This window comes from Odocoileus virginianus, chromosome 24, assembly GCF_023699985.2.
Source record: "Odocoileus virginianus isolate 20LAN1187 ecotype Illinois chromosome 24, Ovbor_1.2, whole genome shotgun sequence".
Lineage (NCBI taxonomy): Eukaryota > Metazoa > Chordata > Mammalia > Artiodactyla > Cervidae > Odocoileus > Odocoileus virginianus.
This window is the reverse complement of record NC_069697.1, coordinates 37,973,454-37,997,370: the sequence shown is the minus strand read 5'-3', so window position 1 is coordinate 37,997,370 and position 23,917 is coordinate 37,973,454. Positions and strand designations below refer to the sequence as shown.

The following is a 23,917-nucleotide window of genomic DNA, read 5'->3' as shown; positions in this document are numbered from 1 at the left end:
TATTCCTTTTAATAAGTGAGCAAACCACTCATTTATTCAAATCACTTATTTTGAATAAACATAACAAAGAGAAGCTATTTTACTGATTTACAAAGCCAAAAGAATGATAATCAGTGAAGAAACTGTACTGATTCTTTCTCCCTTGCAAAGCTGGAGGTACATTATCTAAGATGGCCATATTTCTTGCTACCTGCAAAGCTGACCTTACACTTCTAGTCAGTATAAAGAGAACTAAATAAAAAAAGTAAGTAGGTACAGCCCTGTGTAATCAATTAATTCATTCCCCCTGCTGTCAAGCAACACCACTTATACATGTCCCATAAAGTTAACTCTAGTATTGTTGTATCAAAGATAGCTAGTGTTCTATCCCTAGATTCCTTCTTTGCTTTCTCCTTTGTAAGAGAATTCTGATTTTTAACTGGAACACTGTGCCCCCTACCCCTTCCTCTCCCAAACCACTGAATGGAATTTCCCAGTCTTTGCTGAAACTAGCTATGATAGTTTCATGGGACTGACTCTGATCTGTGAGAAGTACTGTATGGGATTCCAGGAAGACTTCAGTTCAAAGCAAGCTGATTCAGCCAGGAAGCACTGCTGCGTCCACATTTCCTTCTTCTGGCCTGTGTTACAGACGTGACTGCAGTGGACCTTGTTCACGAACTTGTGAAGAATACTTACAGGGATACAGCAAAAAGATAGGTGCCTGGATCCCTGATGACAAACTCCCTACTTCTGAGTTTATCTTACTTGAGCAAGAGAAAAGCTCTTTTCTTGTTTAAGACAGTTATTTTGGGTTCTTCTGTTATCCACAGCCAAACACAATTTTTAATTGATAGAAATTTATTCAAATGCTTAAAACATATTTTTGCTAAGTTCCATACATATTCTGAAATATCAGTTTCTACCCAAGTCTCTCTGAAGATATGAAACTGTAAAATGGATTCAAAATGTAAATAAAATAAAAGGCATTTCAAGATATTGCCAATTCCTGACAAGGGCCTATATCTTATGCTTTTTTTCCCTCTTAACAGCTGGCGTAACACTTGGTAAGTGGCAGTAATAGAGACCAGATGGAACAAGTGGGGAAAAAAATCCCTAGTAGTGCCTCTGTGTACCTATGATTGCAAATTTGTAATTCTGGGTCTCCTTGGTGATGCTGTCAATGTCCAGTGTTGAATAGGGCCTGCTGGTTCCCTCAAGTTATTTAAATAACTTGAAAGTAACTTGAAAATAACATGAAAGGTAACCTAAATGTCTCAAAGAGCTAGTGCTTCTCTCAGTTAATAACACTCACCCCAGAATGACTGAGCCTCCATGGCTGGCCTCTTATCTGTAAGACTAGGGTTCGATGAGTTTTGAGGGCTCCAGCTTATCCTGGTTATTTTGCTTTGTGATCCCATTTTTTTGAGATGTTCATGAGCACATATATTTTACCTCAGCACTTCTCTGATGGAGATGGCTAATTATTCTTTTGTGACTCTTCCTTATAGGGTAATAGAGCAATTAAGCTTCTTTTTTTAGTGCTAAAATTTTTGTTGCTCCAATTTCTCTCTGACAGAATAATTACCATGTGTATCTCTCTTGAAGCCTCAAGATTCATTTATTTGAGTTTCACTTACAGGTAAATTTCTTACCATTTTCCAGTGTATGTTCAATTTGCTGCCTTTATCTTTTAATACTTTAGTCTTCAAAGATCTTGCAGATCCTAAATTATTTCCAGAATTATATGGCCATAAGCTTTTTCTCTTTCCTGGTTAGATTTCAAATTTCTAATTACATTAAAAAATATTCTCTCAAAAGAGCATTTTTCTCCTGTTTTGTTATTCATATATATAATTCATTCAGATATGATAGTTGATATATATAAATTCACTTTAGGCTCTTTCATTCAAAATGGTTAGATTCTTGTGTTTCCATTTTCCTTGATAACTCAGTTCAAACTCATTTTATCCTGACTAAACAAACAAGTGCTAAAATCTCAGTGGAAGAATCGAATCAAACGGAAATGAAACATTATCGGTGTTATTCATTTGAATATCTGTGTTACATTTTAATCTCTGTGTTACCCATTTGAATGCAGAGTTCCAAAGAATAGCAAGGAGAGATAAGAAAGCCTTCCTCAGAGATCAAGGCAAAGAAATAGAGGAAAACAACAGAATGGGGAAGTCTAGAGATCTCTTCAAGAAAATTAGACATACCAAAGGAACATTTCATGCAAAGATGGGCTCAATAAAGGACAGAAATGGTAGGGACCTAACACAAGCAGAAGATATTAAGAAGAGGTGGCAAGAATGCACAGAAGAACTATACAAAAAAGACCTTCATGACTCAGATAACCACGATGGTGTGATCACCTACCTAGAGCCAGACACCCTGGAATATGAAGTCAAGTGGGCCTTAGGAAGCATCACTATGGATAAAGCTAGTGGAGGTGATGGAATTCCAGTTGAGCTATTGCAAATCCTAAAAGATGATGCTGTGAAAGTGCTGCAGTCAATATGCCAGCAAATTTGGAAAACTCAGCAGTGGCCACAGGACTAGAAAAGGTCAGTTTTCATTCCAATCCCAAAGAAAGACAGTGCCAAAGAATGCTCAAACTACAGCACAATTGCACTCATCTCACATGCTAGTAAAGTAATGCTCAATATTCTTCAAGCCAGGCTTCAACAGTATGTGAACCATGAACTTCCAGTTGTCCAAGCTGGTTTTAGAAAAGGCAGAGGAACCAGATATCAAATTGCCAACACCCACTGGATCATTGAAAAAGCAAGAGAGTTTCAGAAAAACATCTACTTCTGCTTTACTGACTATGCCAAAGCCTTTGACTGTGTGGAGCACGACAAACTGTGGAAAATTCTGAAAGAGATGGGAATACCAGACCACCTGACCTGCCTCTTGAGAATCTGTATGCAGGTCAGGAAGCAACAGTTAGTACTGGACATGGAATAACAGACTGGTTCTAAATAGGGAAAGGAGTACGTCAAGGCTGTATATTGTCACCCTGCTTATTTAACTTATGTGCAGAGTACATCATGAGAGATGCTGGGCTGGATGAAGCACAAGCTGGAATCAAGAAATACCAATATTGGGAGAAATATCAATAACCTCAGATATACAGATGACACTACACTTATGGCAGAAAATGAAGAAAAACCGAAGAGCCTCTTGATGAAAGTGAAAGAAGAGAGTGAAAAGGTTGACTTAAAACTTAACATTCAGAAAACTAAGATCATAGATCTGGTCCCATTACTTCATGGCAAATAGATGGGGAGACAAAGACTTTATTTCTTGGGGCTCCAAAATCACTGCAGGTCGTTACTGCAGCCATAAAATTAAAAGATGCTTGCTCCTTGGAAAAAAAGTTATGACCAACCTAGACAGCATATTAAAAAGCAGAGACATTACTTTGTCAACAAATGTCCATCTAGTCAATGCTATGGTTTTTCCAGTAGTCACGAATGGATGTGAGAGTTGGACTATAAAGAAAGCCGAGTGCTGAAGAAGAGATGCTTTTCAACTGTGGTGTCGGAGAAGGCTCTTGAGAGTCCCTTGGACTGCAAGGAGATCCAACCAGTCTGTTCTAAAGGAGATCAGTCCTGGGCGTTCATTGGAAGGACTGATGCTGAAGCTGAAACTCCAATACTTTGGCCACCTGATGGGAAGAACTGACTCACCGGAAAAGACCCTCATGCTGGGAAAGACTGAAGGTAGGAGGAGAAGGGGAAGACAGAGGATGAGATGGCTGGATGGCATCACTGACTCAATGGAAAGGAGTTTGAGTAAACTCTGGGAGTTAGCGATGGACAGGGAGGCCTGGCGTGCTGCAGTCCATGGGGTCACAAAGAGTCGGACGTGACTGAACTGAACTGAACTGACTGAACTCAGCAGGCCTGAAGAGCGGTTTACAAAGTACTACAGGGGATTTTTTTGGAAAACCTTGAATTAGCTGAGTTAGGCATCACATTGACAGAGAAATTTTTTTACTGAATTTCAAATCAGTTTATGTAATTATTGCAGTTACGTAGGAAAAATGTAAATCAACACCATAGTCATGCACACATCAGTTTCAGGGTTTTGTTAAATCACTAAGCAAATACATTGTATAAGACATGATGGTTGCTAGATGTATAGAGAAAAAAGTAGAGAGGAAATAAAAAAAAACAGAGCAAAGCAAAAAAAGTGGAAAAAAAAAACCGCACTAAAATCATAAAATATAATTCCTCCTTCCAAGTAACAAATTTCCATTTAGGAAGACAAGCCACAAAAGCTGGGCAGTTAGTTGAGCAACATTAACTTGTAAATAACATTACAAGTCATTCCAGTCACCAGTACCTGACAAGAGCCTTCCCCTTCATTTCAGGTCTCAATTTAGGCCCCAAAGTGTGCTCTTATACACGTCCACCTTATTGCCCAGGGTGATCTCTGTAGAACACAAATCTGATAACAATATTCTTAATAAGGTCACATAATTTTTTTTTAACAAATGAGAGCGTCCAAAATCTTTATGACCTCTACATACGACTTCTTGTAATTTAAATTCTGAGTGGAATTACAGGCAGCACCCCATTTCTGAACATTTCTCTGAAATTCAACAGCTGAAAGCATGAGAGGTATCTGTGAGAGAACTACCACCACAGAGCCTTCCCTGGGGAACGCCCGCTGCCACAGATGCTTGGAAAGCCCCAGCTCTTCGAAGCTCTGAATTAGTCTGGGACAGACACCTTGCGCAGGCACTGGCAAGGCTGGTGGGGGCTGGGGAGTCTCTGTGCTCCTGTCTCCACCGCAGAGATTACCATGGGCCGGGTCTTGGCTGTTCTCTTCTACAAACTCAGGTGACTTCTGGTAGAGCTCTCCACATGCCTAGCTGTCTAATAACAGCAGGGGATGGGAGGGCGACCGGGCCAGGCCCTGGGAGCTGACACTCACTGGTGATGCTCATCTTGACTGGCAAGTGAGTCCCATGCTTGGAAAAGAAAGGGAAAGGGACAGAAGAGAGTTGGATACCGTCTGAGTTGGAGGACTGATGCAGCCCTGCCAAGCCCAACATAAGCGCTTTTAAGAACCCTCAGGAACCACCCCGCCTCCGTGGGTTAAGCCGCTTCTCTTATTGCTAGAACCCTCACACCAGAAATTAATACTATCACTCCTCAGAGCATCTCCAAAAAACTAGCGTATGAGGCACACAGTTCATCAAAGCGGAAAATGTGAATTCTGTGAAACCAGAAGTATCTGAAATCAGAGTATCTGAAACCAGAAGATAACTATACTTGTAGCTGGTAGACAATAGTAAGCTTCCCCCCGTTTCTGCACACATATTATTCTCTCTGTCCTGGATATAAGGGTCTGCCTTTACTTCTGCCTCATCTTGTGACTGGTACTCCTTTCCCCAGTGGTATCAAACTTTATAAAAATTCCTGAAAAGCAAATCTATTTCACATCTGTGTCTTTGCTCTCATGCCCTTGGAGGCTTCTCCACTTTTACTGGTCTGAGATACTCCTACTCACTCCTACTCATCCTTGAAAAATTAGATCAAGCTCACTCCTACATGAGGGGTTCTTAATATAGAGCTTTAAAATGCAGATAAGAAAAAAAAAAACTATATCTGTAATTCATTAACCTTTAACTGAAATTTAGCATTTCCTCCAATTATGAAATTAGGCAGTAAACCACTGAGAACAATAGAAATCACATACATTTTTATATCCTACTACAGTATTTGCAGAAATTTCAAAATTTGCATTCGCCATGATTTTGAAACAGTGGCATTAGCTCTGCATTAGATTTGTTATTTAATGTATTAATAAAGAAGTACATGGATTACTATATAATGTTTATTTGGAAAATAACTTGGCACACATATTATTACTGATTTTCTTTGAACTGGTATGTAATTTATTTTATGTAGTTAACAGCATGACTCTAAGAAGGGATCCAGAATAATGTATGGTTAAGAGCTCTCATGTGTGAAGCCTTCTGTGACAGCTCTGGGAGAGGTGATGTCACAACCAGGCATGCTGATACCTATATCAACTTTTATCATATTGTTTTGCAATTATTTATTGGTATCTTTCTCCTTCCTTGCTGTAAGCTCCATGTGGAGAAAGGTTTCTTTTTTTCCCTTTAATCTTAATATTCCCTGACCTACTGATCTCAAAAATGTTTCTTAAATGAATAAACTTATTACAAATGTGTACACATATTGTCCTAAAGTGCTGTTATTCCTTGATTTGCTAAACTGTATAGAATTATACAAGAAAAAATTTCTGTTTCTCTGCTTCTAAAACCAGTTTGTTTAGAACACATGATATCATTTTCTCTAGTCTTCTAATTTATTCACCATATAGTGTTAGCTGCTCTTTGCGACACCCCCAGGCCCGACTCTTTGTGACCCCCTGGACTGTATAGCCCACCTGGTTTCTCTCTGTCCATGGAATTTTCCAGGCAAGAATACCTGAGTGGGTAGCCCTATTCACCATATAACGCAGATGTTAATAGTCCTAGAGGCATGTGTCATACTGTCTTATTTTGTAACTGAGTTACTTATATTAGGAAAACCTTCTCTTGGTACTACAACCACGTAACAATCTAAAAACTTCATGGACACATTATCTGAACAAAGACTTGCTGTATGCCTCCAGATCTTCATGTCTATGCTGTGTGTCTGCTAGCATAGTTGCAAGAGGTACTACTGATCACACTGCAGAAATAAAGGTGATGCATTTGGAAGGAAATTTCCTAAATTATCAACGCTCTAGTACCAACAAAGTATTGCCAAAATTTCTAGCACATATATCCAAATTCTATAATAAAAATTATACTAAAAATCTTCCTTTAGTCAGTATCATCTACCTTCTTTTGAAACCATCTATCCACGCATTCACTCACCTAGCCACCCAGTCACCTACAATAATAGTTTCCAAAGTTACACTCACTGATGAGATTGAATTAATCAGGTTGCTATACTTGGTTTAAAAAAATTAAATTAAATTAAAAGGTTGGTTCAGAGCAATAGGCATTTTTCAACCTCAGAGAGGAAAAACATTAGAAGCTATGTAAAATGCTTTCACAACATGATGGAAAAATAACTCCATTCAACAAATATTAAATATAGCATTTAATATTTAAGTGTTAATACCTAAACTGTTTTCATCATTTTTCAGTATCATGATTTACAAGAAGGTGATTTTGAGCTTATTATTTAGAGAACAGTTAAGTTTTTTATAAATCATATCTAGTACTTATTTGTAGTTTTCTTGGTCTTTATTATAAGGAAATATATCAGAGGTTATGACTATGGTCTACTACTGTCACAATACTAGATAACGTATTCTCTTTTAAAATATAGGACAAAATTGGGATAATATTCTAGAGTGGACTGACTTGAAATGTGAACAGACTTCCAGGTTGATTTTATTTATTCATTGTAATGATCAGAGCTCTAGAATAAGAATAAAAATCCTTGTAAGTCTGAGACCCAGTTTTCCCTTTTACTTCAGACTTAAATGGATAAATGTAAAAGAGCTTTTCTCAAAAGTCTTTTAAGTTCAAGAAGGAGGAAAAATGACATTTCAAATAAAAGTGTAAGTGACAGTAAATACTGTTCTTTTTACAGGACTGCTGAACTTAACTGGAAAGCAAGGGAAAGGCTCTTCTGATTTGCATCCTTGAAACTGTGTTCTAAGAAGTGAGCTACAGCGAGATTTTATAGACCTAGACTCCTGTTCCCTGAGTACTATCCTAACCATGTGCAGAGTATTTGTTCTTGTATGTCATCCATCTGATTATCCAGCCTGTTACACTGTTACACTGTTTGGGGCCCACAGCCCCAAAATCTCTTGAGTCTCCACTTCCACTGTCAAGGTTGCATTATTTCTTGCCTAGGCTTCCGATTTCTTTCATCTGATCTCCACTCATCACCCTATGTCCTTCCCTAATCAATTCTCCTAAGCAGCAAGAGTGATCTTTTAGAAACACAAGCCTGATTAAGTCATTCTATTCAATCTTTAAAGGCTACTCAGTATTCTAAAGTGATGTCTAAAATTCTCATGGCTTTCGAGGGTCCCAGTATGATCTGTCACTGACCTGCCATCCAGTCTATTTTTGTACTGTTCTCTTGCTCATGGGTAAGTTCCTTGAAGAAGCCATACTCCTTGCTTAGGGCCTGTACACATATGTTCCCTCTTCCTGGAATGCTCTTCTCCCAGTCTTTGCAATCTAAAATAAAAAAGCCTTGTTTTTTTGTCTTTAAGGCTTCCCAAGAAGCATGATTCATGCTTGTGGTAAACAAATAAGATTTAAGTAGGGGATCTTGCCATTGTGGCAGCTTTGGCACAATTTTCGGCCTTGACCAAAAAACACAGGCTTCAAGGTAAAAAGGTCATAAAGAATTCAATGACTCTGTTCCATAAGTGGTTAACTTCCTCCAAGAATCTATTCCGTCATCCTTCTATCCAGATGTCAAATTTCGTATTGGGTATTTAAGTGCTAGCAAAAGACAAGTGCAATTATTTGGAGATACAGATATATGATAAGGTTCTATTGGCTTTTTGTTTCAAATCTCATTTTCCTTTTCTACCAATTTAATTACAATTATCTTTATCTGAAATAAGTCTGTGGATATTATTCAACATATATAGCATATTTTCTACTGTAGCTTTATTTAATATTAACCTCAAGGCCTATTAAGCTATATCATCAGACCAAAAAATTAAAATATGCAAATTTTAAAGGAAATCAGTAGATTTTAGAAAATAAAAGTCAACAAACAATAAGTCTCATTCACAGTATAACACTATATTCATTGTCAAGTTGCTAAAAATTACTGAAAACAAACCCATTATCACTCAGCAATATGCCAAATGCTGAAAAAAATAGGGGCTATTAGGGTTTCTATACATCTCTAAGGTCACATGAAAGTTTTATGATTGAATCTAACAGTCTCAGTGCTAATGCCAATGACATGTGCTCAATCACTCAAGGTTGGCTAATGGAGAAAAAAAATGATGTGAATGCAAAATTATTTTTATTGTAAATGAACTTTGAAGACATTAATTATTATTAGTAATTATTATGCCAAACCAATTATAGTTAGTTAGGCATAATACAGTTTATCAAAACTAGTGTCACAAACATAGGGAGATCTATAGATGAAGGAATACTATGTCAACTTAGATGTCTGGAAACTTCATTTAGAGAGAGAAACATGAAAATGTTACCCTACAGAAAAAGAGCCACATTATTTTTGTACTCCGTTTAATAATGTTCAAGAAGGAAAAAAAGGAATGAAAGAAAGCTGGCAGTTAAGCAGTTAAAAAAAAAAGAAACTGAAGTGGTTCTTATGGAAGATGTACTTAAATCACTTACTCTCCACTGTCCTGGTGAGGCAGATCTGTGGGGGTGAGGAATATACCTTCTCAGATAGAACTGAACATGAAACAATGGACTGGTTCAAAATTGGGAAAGGAGTATGGCAAGGCAGTATGTTGTCACCCTGCTTATTTAACTTACATGCAGAGTATATCATGCAAAGTGCTAGGCTGGATGAAGCAGAAGCTGAATCTAGATTGCTGGGAAAAATATCAATAACCTCAGATATGCAGATGACACCACCCTTATGGCAGAAAGTGAAGAGGAACTAAAGAGCCTCTTGATGAAGGTGAAAGAGGAGAGTGAAAAAGCTGTCTTAAAACTCAACTTTCAAAAGACAAAGATAATGGAATCCATTCCCATCACTTCATGGCAAATAGATGGGGAAACAATGGAAACAGTGAGAGACTTTATTTTTGGGGGCTCCAAAATCACTGCAGATGGTGACTGCAGCCATGAAATTAAAAAGACACTTGCTCCTTGGAATAAAAGCTATGACCAACCTAGAGAGCATATTAAAAAGCAGAGACATTACTTTGCTGACAAAGGTCCATCTAATCAAAGCTAAGGTTTTTCCAGTAGTCATGTATAGATGTGAGAGTTGGACTATAAAGAAGGCTGAGTGCTGAATAATTGATGCTTTTGAGCTATTGTGTTGGACAAGACTCTTGTGAGTTCCTTTGCTTGCAAGGAGATCAAACCAGTGAATCCTAAAGGAAATCGACCCTGAATATTCATTGGAAGGACTGATGCTGAAGCTGAAGCTCCAATACTTTGGCCACCTGATAAGAGCCGACTCATTAAAAAAAGACCCCGAGGCTAGGAAAGATTGAAGGCCGGAGGAGAAGGGGAGGACTAAGGATGAGATGGTTAGATGGCATCACTGACTCAATGGATATGAGTTTGACAAGCTCTGGGAGATGATGAAGGACAAGGAAGCCTGGTGCGCTGCAGTCCATGGGGTCGCAGAGAGTTGGTCACGACTGAGCGAGTGAACAACAACAACAGATAGTTCGAGGTAAGAGTCTCAGTTGAAAAATACTGACAGGAAAAAGAGCCGCGGATGAGAAGCACAGTCCTTCTTGTGAATTTCTCATTTAAGTACCCCAACTGACTTCTATGATCGATTCTATCCTGTTGCTGATGTTAATCAATTTCCTATTTTTGACTCCTGTTGATTTTTCTCTTAGCTTTATCTAGAATCTGTTTACCTGTTAGTTCTGAGCGTCACCACCATAGTCCAGGCAACTACTAATCTCTCTCATAGGCAATTTTAATAATCAGTCTCCTCATATCAACATGTGCCCTCTGTGCCCCAGAGACAAAGTTGAGAATAGAAAATTTGGTCAAGTCACTACCCTGCTTAAAACTCTTCTTCAAAAGATGGGAAAGACTTCTACTCATCATCATAATCTCATATTTTATTATAGGTTTTATTAATGATAACAATGGCTATATTTATTGGGTGCTTATTATGTGCTGAGAACTGCTTTAGGTGCTTTCTCTATATTAACTCATCCTTATATAATCCTATGACTATGTGCTCCAAAATATTTTTTAAATGCATGCATGCATGCATGAGTGGCAATGTGAATGAAAGTCCCAGGGTGAGAGTATCTGCAATTCTACAGCTGTATACTTTAAGAAATATCTGTTTACTTCGAGGGTTTTTTGACAGTGATTTGAATACACTGAGATCATGTGCTGTGTGCTGCGCTCAGCGGCTTCAGTCCTGTCTGACTCTATGCGACCCAATGGACTGTGGCCCGCCAGGTTCCTCTGTCCATGGGGCTCCCCAGGCAAGAATACTGGAGGGTTGCCATGCCCTCCTCCAGGGGATCTTCCCGATCCTGGGATCAAAACCGGGTCTCCTGCATTGGCAGCCAGGTTCTTTATCTCTGAGCCACTGGGGGAAGCCCCTACTGAGATCATACTTATAAATAATAAAAAGTCAAAGATTTCAGGGAAGTGTTACGCAGGAAAGGTCTGAATCCTCAAACTTGGATAGCTCTTATAAGAAAATATGCTTACTAGTAATTTAAGAGCATGGAACTAAAAGCCATATTTGGTGTAAGCATGTATATTCTTATATAGATAAATGATTAACATGATACCCCCAACTGGAGTTATTTCTCCTAAGCCTTAGTTGGCACTCTGTGACTGTACGCAATTTTAACTGCAGAAAGTAGATCTGAAAGATGTTGTTTAATACATTTGGTTCAGAAAATCAAACCAGGACTTGGAAAGAATATCATCAATTAAAAATCCTAAAAAGCATAAGTTCTTATTAGAAATTATTTAAGGTGGTCAATGTCTTGGGTCCAAAGCCATCAGTGCATCCCAATCTATGATGTTTGTGGTTATAACCTACTTAGTGATGCCACACAATCAACACTTTTTGAATTAAAATAAAGAATAACCATTGTTCTTGAACCATTCACTTCCATAAATCTTCTACTCTAGTCTAGTAGAGTCAAGTCAGAGGGCATTACATACCCATCATAATAGATTTCTTCAAGTGGAAGTGTTGAGTCGAGTGGTCTATGCATTTAACCTTTACTGGGCAAAAGTATATCAATTTTCAAAATGAAGAAAAATTTACACTCCCACCAATAATATACAGTGTTCTTAAGATTAAGCCATCTCTCCCTTTAAATCTGTTTTCTTTGCTCAGTTTTCCTATACAGATCATTCCAAGAGGAAAGTATACCACCTGTATTTATTTACTGCATGAGAATTACTCATTCTAAAGTCATGCAAACATGCTGTTTCATTTTTATCTTCTTTTTATTTTTTCCCCAGTCTTATTGAGGCAATTGGCATAAAGATTAGCATAGTTTAAGGTTTACAGTATTATTTGACTTATATACATCATGAAATGATTACCACAATGTTTAGTGAACATCCATCATCTCTTATATATATAAAATTAAAGAAACAAATCATTTTTTGTAATGAGAACTCAGGATTTACTCTCTTAATAACTTTCATGTATGTTGTATACTGCATTTTTCATATTTATTGTAAAGAAATGGGAAATGTATGTAGATACTTTTAACACAACAAAATCAGTAAGGGGTCTGCAGATATATTTTATAAAATCATTCAGACTATACATACATACTATAACTACTTTCAACTGCTCACAAAACCTAATATGTTTCTCTTAAATAAACTACATGAGAAATAATTGCTTTGCATATTCAGTGACTTCTAGAAGACATATAAAATTTGGTTCTGTTTTTAAAAACTTATCACTTTGTGATATGAACAATATTAGGTTGTACACTTCTCTCACTCCACTACAGTTTTATCTTAAATTGGTAGGTGAAAGAAAATGTTTTATTGTCACCTACCTATATTGATAGGTGGATGATAATAATTTAGATGGATCGGTAGGATTAATAGATTGATGACCACAAATTGCCATGCAATGAAATATACTACAACAGTAAATATTTTTATTGAAATTTTAAAAGTTGATATCAGGAAAGCTATTTAATTATGCAAATCATTAAAAACTTAGTTACTTCTTTTCTGTATCAGAACTTCATAAAATTTTTTTATTCATATTCTCTGGCTGAATTTCTGCCTTTAGGTGATCTGACAGTGTATCAATCTTATTCTCAATCTAAATTGCTGCATCTAAATCAGACATCAAATCTAAAAAGTATTCTATGTTTCTAAAACAATAGTAGTTTTTTAATAATTTGTTAGAGGTAACTGAGCTAAAAACACTGTACTTAAAATATCTTTCAAGAGAAACAAAAGTAGAGCATGCAGAATTCTAGCAAAGGGCTACCATCTTTCTAGCAGTTGAGGTCAGATATCCAAAGAAAATAAAAATCTCTATATGCAGAAAGAGTCTATGTCAAGGTTAACTTCTTTTAAGACACCTTTAAATCTTCCTTAGAACATAAAGACTGTTAAAAAATAGTAAAGTGATAAACACATAAAACATTCATTTCCAAAGGCAAGTGAATATCACAATTTGCAACCAGAAAGACATAATTACATATGTCTTCCTCACTGTTGTAATAAGAAGGAACCATAAATTCTGTTAAATGAGAAACTCCAAGTGATCCCAAGTGGAATTAAGTGTATCAATGTAATGTTTTAATTTCATATAGGAGTACCTGACTTAATAAATGATTTACCCTTTGATTTGAGACTTATATCTGTTTAGTTGAGGCTGAAGGAATATCATTTTTTGTTTTTAAAGCTATTTGATCAATATATTTTAAAGGGGTCGCTAGCCTTTCCAGCCACTAAAATGAAGTAAAAAAAATTTGAAACACTTTGTTGTTTGTTGTTGTTTAGTCACTAAGTCATGTCTGACTCTTTTGTGACCCCGTGGCCGATAGCCTGCCAGGCTCCCCTATCCATGGGATTTCTCAGACAAGAATACTGGATATGGTTGCCATTTCCCTCTTCAGGGGATCTTCCCGACCCAGGGATTGAACTCACGTCTCCTGCATTGGCTGGCATGTTCTTTACCACTGAGCCACCTGAGAAGCCCTAAAAGGGAATCACAACCACGAAGGAATGTGGAACTCTACTGATAAATTTATTAATTGACCTGTCCAGTCATTCAATTTTTAATTAATTCGATTGTGCATTCTTCAGTCCATGGATAGCTGATGTATCCATTCATCCATTTCTCTATCTATTAATCTATCACATAGGGTGTATACGGCTAAACTTAACAAGTTATTAAACCTGAAGCTGACGATTAAAACACTCTTCCAGCACCTTTTCTCACTTTCTATTGCTCTTCAAGAACCCTACTAGTGAGAGGAAAAATTATTTTCTGCTTAAATGAATGAGGAGATACTTGTGGAACATGGTGAAGATTAATTGATAGACTATCCAAATGATAATAAACTATATCAGACATGTACATCATGGAAACTGATAGAATATCCAGATAATAGGTGTATCAGATATGTACATCATGGAAAAGCTTAATTACTGATGAAAGTTCATTTCACTTAGAATGTAGATGTCACTGAGTCATATATGATATAAAATAGCTTCTCAGTATTCCTGCTTAGATTCTGTATCAATATATGCTTCCAATTTCCAGAGAAGTATCATCAAAATTGTGTCTAATAACTCACTTTTCCTGAAGCATGCATTTCCACCATTAAGTCTGGATGCCTAGCAAGCTCTTACTCATCTCTCATATTTTAGGAAAGTTATAAGTAAACAAAGAAGTTACCAGAATTAGGTTAAGGAAGGGTACCATTATAAAATCTCACCTGTATCTTGTGCAAGTAGTGTTCTGACCTAAAGGAGATATTGGCTTAAAAGTGATGGGTGGAGAAACCTGGGCTGATAGCAGAAATCCCAAAGCAAGAATAATGAGGGCTACAGTGGTACCTAAAAAAAAAAAAAGTTTTACATCAGAGAAAAGTTGACAACATTCTTTCAAAGCAGACTGGGTTTAGCAAGTTATCTCTCTGAAAAAAATACCTTGATCTATCTTCATTGGATTAAAAAAAAGATCCTCATACATAAGTATTGTCATGCATAAGTATTGTCATTAAAAACTCACTAGCACGTTCACTGTGAGAAATGACAAGAGTGAAATTCAAATCAAATACATTTGTGAGCCAAGCACTGGTAATAACTTTCTAAACAAACACTATTTTGGATTGCTGACAGTCTCAAAAAGAATTAATATTAACTGACATTATTGAGTGCCTAACACGTCAGGAAGTATAAAAGGCAACAGATTTATATCAAGTGCTCCTTTCATTACCAAGAAAATTGTTCTAATGTTATTCGATCATCTAGGACCCAAATGGTAGTAATAGTTCAGTCACTCCATCATGTCCTACTCTTTGCGACCCCATGGACTGCAACAAGCCAGGCCTTCCTGTCCATTACCAATTCCCTGAGCTTGCTCAAACTCATGTCCATCATCTCAGTGATGCCATCCAGCCATCTCATCCTCTGTCGTCCCCTTCTCCTCCTGCCCTCAATCTTTCTCAGTGTCAGGGGCTTTTCCAGTGAGTCAGTTCTTTGCATCAGGTGACCAAAGTATTGGAACTTCAGCATCAGACCTTTCAATGAATATTCAGGGCTGATTTCCTTTAGGATTGATTGGCTGGATCTCCTTGCAGTCCAAGGGACTCTCAAGAGTCTTCTCCAACACCATAGTTAAAAAGCATCAGTTCTTCGGTACATAGCTTTCTTTATGGTACAACTCTCACATCCATAAATAACAATTGGAAAAACCACCATATCTTTGACTAGACAGACTTTTGTTGCAAAGTAATGTCGGCAAAGTACGATCCAAATAATAAACTAAAAAGTAACAAATTAAATATTTCAAAAACAGGTGAAAGAGAATTTCTCATAAAAACGAGTAACATTGTGTAAAGACTTAAAAATCCCAGAAATGACATAACACATACATTCAATTCTTTTTCCTGTTGGCATTTGGAAGTGGAATATTTGTCTTTGATTTTAGGGTACAGAATGTGATTTTATATACAATGAATTAAAAAGATATAACATATATATATATAAAATCACTAACGGATATATATATATATACACACACACATATATATCACTTAAAAAGCTCATTTTTGAGTCCTTTATAGAAATACTGACAGGAAACAAGAAAGTTTTCAAATTTCTGACAATTGTTCCAGCCATTGTGAGGATAAAAAAAACAGGTCATGGGAAGAAAGAAGAAAATATGGATGCACTTGTTTGTATAATTTACTTGAATGAGGCAATATGTTTAAAATATGGAACTCAGGGTAGTCATTTATGTAGCAGTAAAGTTTCTATTAGATAAATGAGAAAGTTATTTAAGAATGATGAAATGTATTTTTCAAATGGATAAAAAAACAACTTTGGGAAGCACTGTTAAAGTGGAACTGGATTACATAATAGTTGAAGTGTTTGTGTTTATTATAGAGGTGATTATGTCAAGTTAGATACTGTGGTTAAGTTCTCACCCTGCTGTTTCTTGACTCCATGATCTTGGACAATGCACATAACCTTTCCAACATTCAATTCTGTCTGCTATAAAATGGGGCTTGGTGATAATATTCATCTTGCAGAATTGCAGTGAATTTTAAATATCATAATACATCTGAAAGATTTTTCGAAAGCTAAAAATGTTAACTATTGTACTATAATTATTAAATACAGCAGCAGCAGTATACTTTCCAAATCTAGAAGAAAGTTGAGAAGGAGGGAGATGGCTTGAAGAAAAGATCAGAAGCCTATTTTACCACACCAGGCTGAAGAGTCATGAGTATACAATCACAGTTCATTTTCCCCTTGTTGGCTTAAAATTCAAACTAGAACTAGAACTAGTTTGAGGTATTATTTTCTCAAAAGACTACCAATTCCTGAATTGGGAAACAAAAAACAAGTCTCTCTCTCAAAAAGAGAAAAGATATACTGGGCATATAAATAAAAGTCATCCCTCTCTCCTCAAACAAAGCAAAATAAGCCACAAATTTTACTGTTAATCTGTCTATCAAAGAAGTTGGGCCCTAAGTATCTTCCAAAATTACCTCCACAGAATATTGTCATGGCACAGGTAAGATGTGCTTCAATCAGGAAATGTTGATATTTTAGGATGGGAAGGAAACATGGCACTTTCATAGCACGACTTAAAATAACTGGTCTCTCTGATAAACTGCAAACTTTAAGGTAGTATACCTAGTGCATATTAACATATATTCAAGTCTAGTGCCTGGTATAGAGCAGATCTCACAGTACTAAAGATTTTTGCAATGCTGACTATTTTCTAAGAAAATAGCAAAACATATTATGACTATTCAATTGAGGTCATGGGTTAGTATGGGAGAAATATCCCAGATGAGAGTTCTGCAGTATCGATATTATATCTCTTGGATCCATCTCTAAAAAGTCCAACCAACTTGCAAAATTTGGGGAAAAGACCATTTTGGATATACAAAATTCCTAGTTGAAGGTTTACATTTCTTAAACACAAATCTATTTTGACCTACTATGGATGGAAATATTTTAAAAGTCAGTATCATACTTTTATTATAGTCTTGTTTCTCAATCCTGGCTTCCTATTGAAAATGCAACTGTTTAAAATGTACCTCAACCTCTGAATCAGTCTCCATAAAATGGGGATCAGATAATATGATTTCATAGGTGATTGTGATAGCCAACAACAGAGTAAAAACTCTTATGAGATGATAAACTCCTTAAGGGAAGGGAATGGTGTCTTACATGACTTAATTTATGGAGTAAATTTTAAAATGGTCACCTCGTCCTATTATATGTTCATGGCTCTTTAAGGCTTAAAACTACCTGAACTACCTATTTCCTTTCCCTTAACAAATCACAGCTGCTTTATCAGTGACTCAATGGCATTTTTAAAGTTGTTACAGTTTTCAATGGTTCAATGGTTGTCAATGGACTCAATGGTTCATTGAGTCCAATGCAGGAAGGCCTTGTATGAAAGGATCTCCAATATAATGGGCAGTTTGGGCACATTCTTCATATTATAAGAAAAGAGTCCCTCCTTAGCCAACTATACTGTTGCATTTTGGAATTCTGATATCATTTTCCTAATAAAAATGTTCTCCATAGGACGTAGTGTGCTGGATAAATAGAATCCTTAATACCTGATGAAGTAAGTTACCTTAACTATCTGATACAAGGGCCTATATTATTAGTAAATAAAGAAAAACAAAACAAAACTTCCTTACCCACAACTCAAACAGAACACACTTTTTGTGCTTAAATATCACCTACACATGCTCCAGACTTCATCTCGAGATTCCAATTTAGCAGAGTGGGGGTTGGGCCCCCAAGAATTCACAATTTAAAGTATCCTTGGTAATTCTGATGAAGACGACCTTCATCAGAATGATATTTTAGGGAATACTCCACTACCAAAATATCTGGCATAAAATAACACAGTGTTTCTGGCTTTCTAAGCCTTCCTCTATTAAAAGGATCAAGAGGCTGTCATTAACTTAGTAATATTTACAAGAAAGACCAGTTCTCTTAGCAAGTTTTGAAAATATTAAGTCAGAATACCACAAAATGTCCTACATTTAAAATTATTCATGGACTATATATTTTATATTTCTTTGTATAAAGAGTTTCTTTGTCCTGGTCTAGCTGAATACAGTTTGTTTATAGTAATTTTTAAAGAACAAGTACCTATTCAAAAGGTTATTTTGATTTTTTTAACTAAATTTCACTCAATATAAAAAAAATCAATAAAACACAAAATAGGGAATAAAACTGAATGAAAGATTTAAAAATTCCAGGCTAATTTAAGAAATTTTAAATAGAACAGTGTTCTAACACTAGCACTGGTAGAATATTAAATATCTTAGGATTTATTTTATTAGGTGAAAAATGGTGAAAAAAAATAATTTCTTTAAGAATGTTATTATTTCTTTATTTACTTATAAATTTTGATTGGAGTACAGTTGCTTTGTGGCTCCCCTGGTGGCTCAGATGGAAAGAATCTGCCTGTTGATGCGGGAGACATGCGTTCAGTCTCTGGGTTGGCAAGATCCCCTGGAGAAGGAAATGGCAAATGATTCCAGTACTCTGGACTGGGAAATCCCATGCAAAGAGGGACCCGGTGGGCTACAATCCACAGGGTCACAAAGGGTTGGACATGACTTAGTGACTAAACAACAACAATAGTTGCTTTACAATCCTGTAACATTAGTTTCTGCTGTCCCACAAAGCGAGTCAGCCATATGTATACATATGTCCCCTCTTTTTTGGATTTCCTTCCCACTTAGGTAACCACACAGCAGTGAGTAGGGTGCTACATAAAAAGAAAAAAAAAGCTAAATAAATAAATTCTCAAAAATATTTTAGGTGCTCAGTCTTTAAAAAGTACTACAAATAAACTGTATTTAGCTAGACCCAAAGAAACTCTTTATACAAAGAAATCCAAAATATATAACCTATGAATAATTTAAAGGTAGCACATTCTGTGGTGTCCTGACTTTTAATATTTTCAAAGCTTGCTAAGAGAACAGATCTTTCTTGTAATACTACAAATTTAATGACAATCTCTTCATTTGGCAGAAAAGAAAACTGCCTCCAGGTTGCTCATAAAAGCAGTGCCTGGAAACTCTTATTAGTCTTTCCCCCCAGGTCATTTTTTTTTTTTTTCTCAATTCCCTGATAGTTCAGTTGGTAAAGAATCCTGAGACCATGGTTAGATTCCTGGGTCGGGAAGATCCCCTGGAGAAGGGAAAAGCTACCCACTCCAATATTCTGGCCTGGAGAACTCCATGGGCTGTCTAGTCCATGGGGTCGCAAAGAGCTGGACATGACTGAGCGACTTTCACTTCACTTCACTTTCTCATAATAGTCAGCGATGGGCTCTGGCAATCCCCGGGGAAGAGGACTTACATGGAGGGGTGAAACACGACATCCAGAAGAGGAGTTCAGGAATGCTCCTGGATTATGGTTCAAACCACAAATAATCACTCTCTGGCAGTAACAATACTGTGATAGCAAACTTCTTTGAGCATTTTACTGTCTGTGTCAGGTACTGTTTGAAATGCTATCTATACATGTGTAAATGTGTTTAGTCTTTACTATAAACCTATGAAGTAAGGACTATAATTAATCCCTGTTCATAGATGAGAAAATAGAACCTTGTTCAATGTCACAAAATTCAAACCCAGCCTGGCTTTGCATCTATAATGACTCAAAATCCTGGAATACAACAAATGAAGGGACAGAGGCAGCTAGAAAAACTATTTTCCCCATTTCAAAATCAGCATTTTTCTCAAAATCAGCATTTTTCTCAAAATCTCAAAAGCCAAATCCCAAACTTAAGACCCAAAATTCTATTTAAAAAATAGACCTCTTGAGGGAGCAGTATACTAAGGCCCTGTCAAAAAGAAAGTGTGCCTGCTAAAAAAATTTTTAAAGCAGCTATTACCACTTCTTAGAGTTTACCTGAACCTCAGGAGTCAGCAAATCCAATTTTCAACCCACTGCAGGAATCTGTCTTTAGCACATCACTGCCTGATGGCCATCTATCCTTTTGTTGAGAGCTTACGACCCTCATGAGGCAGCCCAATTTATTGTTGCATAGGTCTGATTATTAGGAATATTTTTCTTATATTAAGTAAAAAATCTATGTCCTCATAACATCTACCATCTATAAGAATAAGGGATCTATTTGGGGTCTCTGAGGTCTTTTTCTCCAGGCCTGGACAATTCTGGTTCCTTGAATAGGTTGTAAATATACGGCTTTTAACCTTCCCCTGTCCCTCACCTTTCCTCACTTATCCTCCTGCTTCATTGTGCCCTTCCTGTATACACTGGCTGTTGCAATTACCTTTGCCTTTTAATCAATCTTCCCCCTGCCTTCCCCTCAGTTCTGATACTGTAGTTCAACTTACATTATTCAGCTCAAAGCTTCCACTCAAGGCAAACACAGAGGGTGGATGCATTCTACTCTTCCTTCTGGAGTTAAGGGTGAGAGGCAGTATGTATTCTTCATAACTGAGTATGAAACCCTAAATGCATTTTCTCATCAAAATTTGGGACAAGTGACTTGAAGCAGTTCTACTGGATGAATGCTTTAGTTATATTTAGTTAAAATAGAATTTAATTAATGCTGGCCTGGAAACTTTATATTTTAATGGAAAAATGTATTCTTACTCAAACTAAACTTACAAAGAAATAATTAGAAAATAGCTAACTGATAAGTAGAAATCTGCTTGTATTTTTAAAAAGATTATAAAATTCTTTGATACAAACATGTGAAGACAGTGTCAGAGAAGGGTGTCATTTTGGCAAGTGAAAAAGCCCTTGCATTAGAGAAATAATAAATAAAACGGACAAGATTTAAAACAAAAGATACTTTAAAGTGAGAAGGGTTTTTCTTATTAAGTTATCTCAGAAAACATACCAAATCAATCAGAATTTGCCCTAGGATTTAGGCCTTGTTCAAACACAAAGAGAGTCTCTCCCAACTTTGTGAAGAAATTACATGGTTCCAATGTTCCACTGTTGAAAGAACTTTGAAAAAAAAAAAATGCCCCAAATTTATTTCCATATTACCCCAAACTTAAAAAAAAAAATATATATGTTAGAACTTTGCTTTTTATTTTGTACCTTTGAGTAAAACTTAAAATAACAGCAAAATGCTACCCACAGTAGGCTCTAATTGTTACTACAATTCTAATTTTAGTTACATATCATAAGTTTTTATTTAAAAAATTTTTTCAGAAAAACTCTACTCAGCTCAGTTCAGTCACCTAGTCGTGTCCGACTCTTTGACTCCATGCAGCACCCCAGGCTTCCCTGTCCATCACCAACTCCTGCAGCCTACTCAAACTCAGGTCCATTGAGTCAGCGATGCCATCCAACCATCTCATCCTCTGTCGTCCCCTTCTCCTCCCACCTTCAATCTTTTCCACCATCAGGGGCTTTTCAAATGAGTTAGTTCTTTGCATCAGGTGGCCAAAGTATTGGAGTTTCAGCTTCAGCATCAGTCCTTCCAATGAACATTCTGACTGATTTCCTTTAGGATGGACTGGCTGGATCTCCTTGCAGTCCAAGAGACTCTCAAAAGCTTTCTCTAACACCACAGTTCAAAAGCCTCAATTCTTCAGTGCTCAGCTTTCTTTATAGTCCAACTCTCACATCCACACGTGACTACTACCACACATCTAGCTTTGACTAGACGGACCTTTGTTGGCAAAGTAATGTTTCTTTAATACAGCTTTTTAATATGCTGTCCAGGTTTGTCATAACTTTTCTTCCAAGGAGCAAGCATCTTTTAATATCGTGGCTGCAGTCACCATCTGCAGTGGTTTTGGAGCCCCCAAAAATAAAGTCTGTCACTGTTTCCATTGTTCCCCATCTATTTCCCATGAAGTGATGGGACCGGATGTCATGATCTTAGTTTTCTCAATGTTGAGTTTTTTTTTTTTTGAATGTTGAGGTTTAAGCCAACTTTTTCACTCTCCTCTTTCACTTTCATCAACAGGCTCTTTAGTTCTTTGCTTTCTGCTGTGTCATGTTGTCTGCATACCTGAGGTTATTGATATTTCTCCTGACAATCTTGATTCCAGCTTGTGCTTCATCCAACCTGGCATTTTGCATGATGTACTCTGCATATAAGTTAAATAAGCAGGGTGACAATATACAGCCTTGACGTACTCCTTTCCTGATTAGGAACCAGTCTGTTGTTCCATGTCCAGTTCTAACTATTGCTTCTTGACCTCTATTATAACTCAATTATATGAAAAGAAAAACTCTATCATATGGCTACAAAAATTATATCAGAAGTGGTAATGGTATTGTATTTTAAAAGATTAATTTGTCATCATTAGAGAAGTTTATAACTGAATTCTTCAAGACCCACCTGCTAAACTACCAAATGTGAGTTTCCTGCGGCCCACTTTCTCAACAAGCCAGACACCCACGAGTGTGAAAATGAAATTTGTGAAGGCTGTAACGGAAGCCAGCCATATTGCCAGTCTATCATCTTCAACACCAGACATCTGCAGAATGGTTGCACTGTAGTACCTGTGAGGCAAGAATAAAACAGTTGTTGCTGTTAGTCATTCAAAGAAACATAGTTATTCATATAGAAAAGTATCTATCTGACTAAAACATACCTGGAAGAAATGAAAAATGATATCACGTTAACATGGAAATCATGCAAGCCATTTAAAGGATCACAATACAGTGACTATGTCCAGATGAAATTTATAACTTTGTATCATTAAGAAGAGATACTCAAGCAAGTGAATAGAGGGCTAAAACCTTTAAAAGTTACATGCACTCCATACCTCGGGACAGTGACAGCTGTAGTTTCACTGAAACTATCAAGAAGAAGCTCCCAATACATGTAATCAGTCAGCAGTCACAATACACTGCAAATGCATGTACTTAACAGAGCAAAGAGAACTGCTACATATCTTAATCTTAAAGAAAGTAAAAATCTGGTACAAGAATTTCGTGAAAGACACAAGAAGAAAGAATATATCAAGTTATCTGGCATCCAGTAAGTGGTAAAGAATCTGCCTGCAAGGCAGGAGACAGGAGAGATGCAGGCTTGATCCCTGCGTTGGGAAGAGCCCCTAAAGTAGGAACTGGCACCCCACTCCAGTATTCTTGCCTGGGAAATCCCGTGGACAGAGGAGCCCAGCAGGCTACGTCCATGGGTTTGCAAAGAGTGAGACATGATTGAGCACATGGCTGATTGGTATACTAAGGAGATGAGAAACTGACATGATATATACAAAAAAGAATGCCTTTCTGGTTCCTAAAAAGGGATGCTCTTTGGTAAGTCTCTAGCACAATCTGCATGATTAGGTCCTATAGACTCATTTTGTTCTAAATGAATAAACTAGAGAAAGAGAAAGAAAGTAAACTTGCTCAATGGTGTCTGACTCTTTGCAACCCCATGGACTGTAGCTTACCAGGCCGCTCCATCCACGGAATTTTCCAGGCAAGAGGACTGGAGTGGGTTGCCATTTCCTTCTCCCGGGGATCTCCACGACCCAGGGATCAAACCCGGGTCTCCTGCATTGC

General features: G+C 36.9%; 1 protein-coding gene across 1 annotated transcript in view; it reads right to left on the bottom strand.

Annotated features, from left to right (window-relative positions):
* The window catches only part of SLC2A13 (solute carrier family 2 member 13), a 450,742-nt gene that overhangs the window by 117,092 nt on the left and 309,733 nt on the right, over nucleotides 1-23,917 (bottom strand). The window contains exons 5-6 of the mRNA XM_070454573.1: nucleotides 22,743-22,906; nucleotides 14,629-14,749 (exon numbers count right to left, since the gene is read on the bottom strand). Of these exons, the coding sequence (XP_070310674.1) occupies nucleotides 14,629-14,749; nucleotides 22,743-22,906 (285 nt within the window). The remainder of the gene's footprint in view (nucleotides 1-14,628; nucleotides 14,750-22,742; nucleotides 22,907-23,917) is intronic.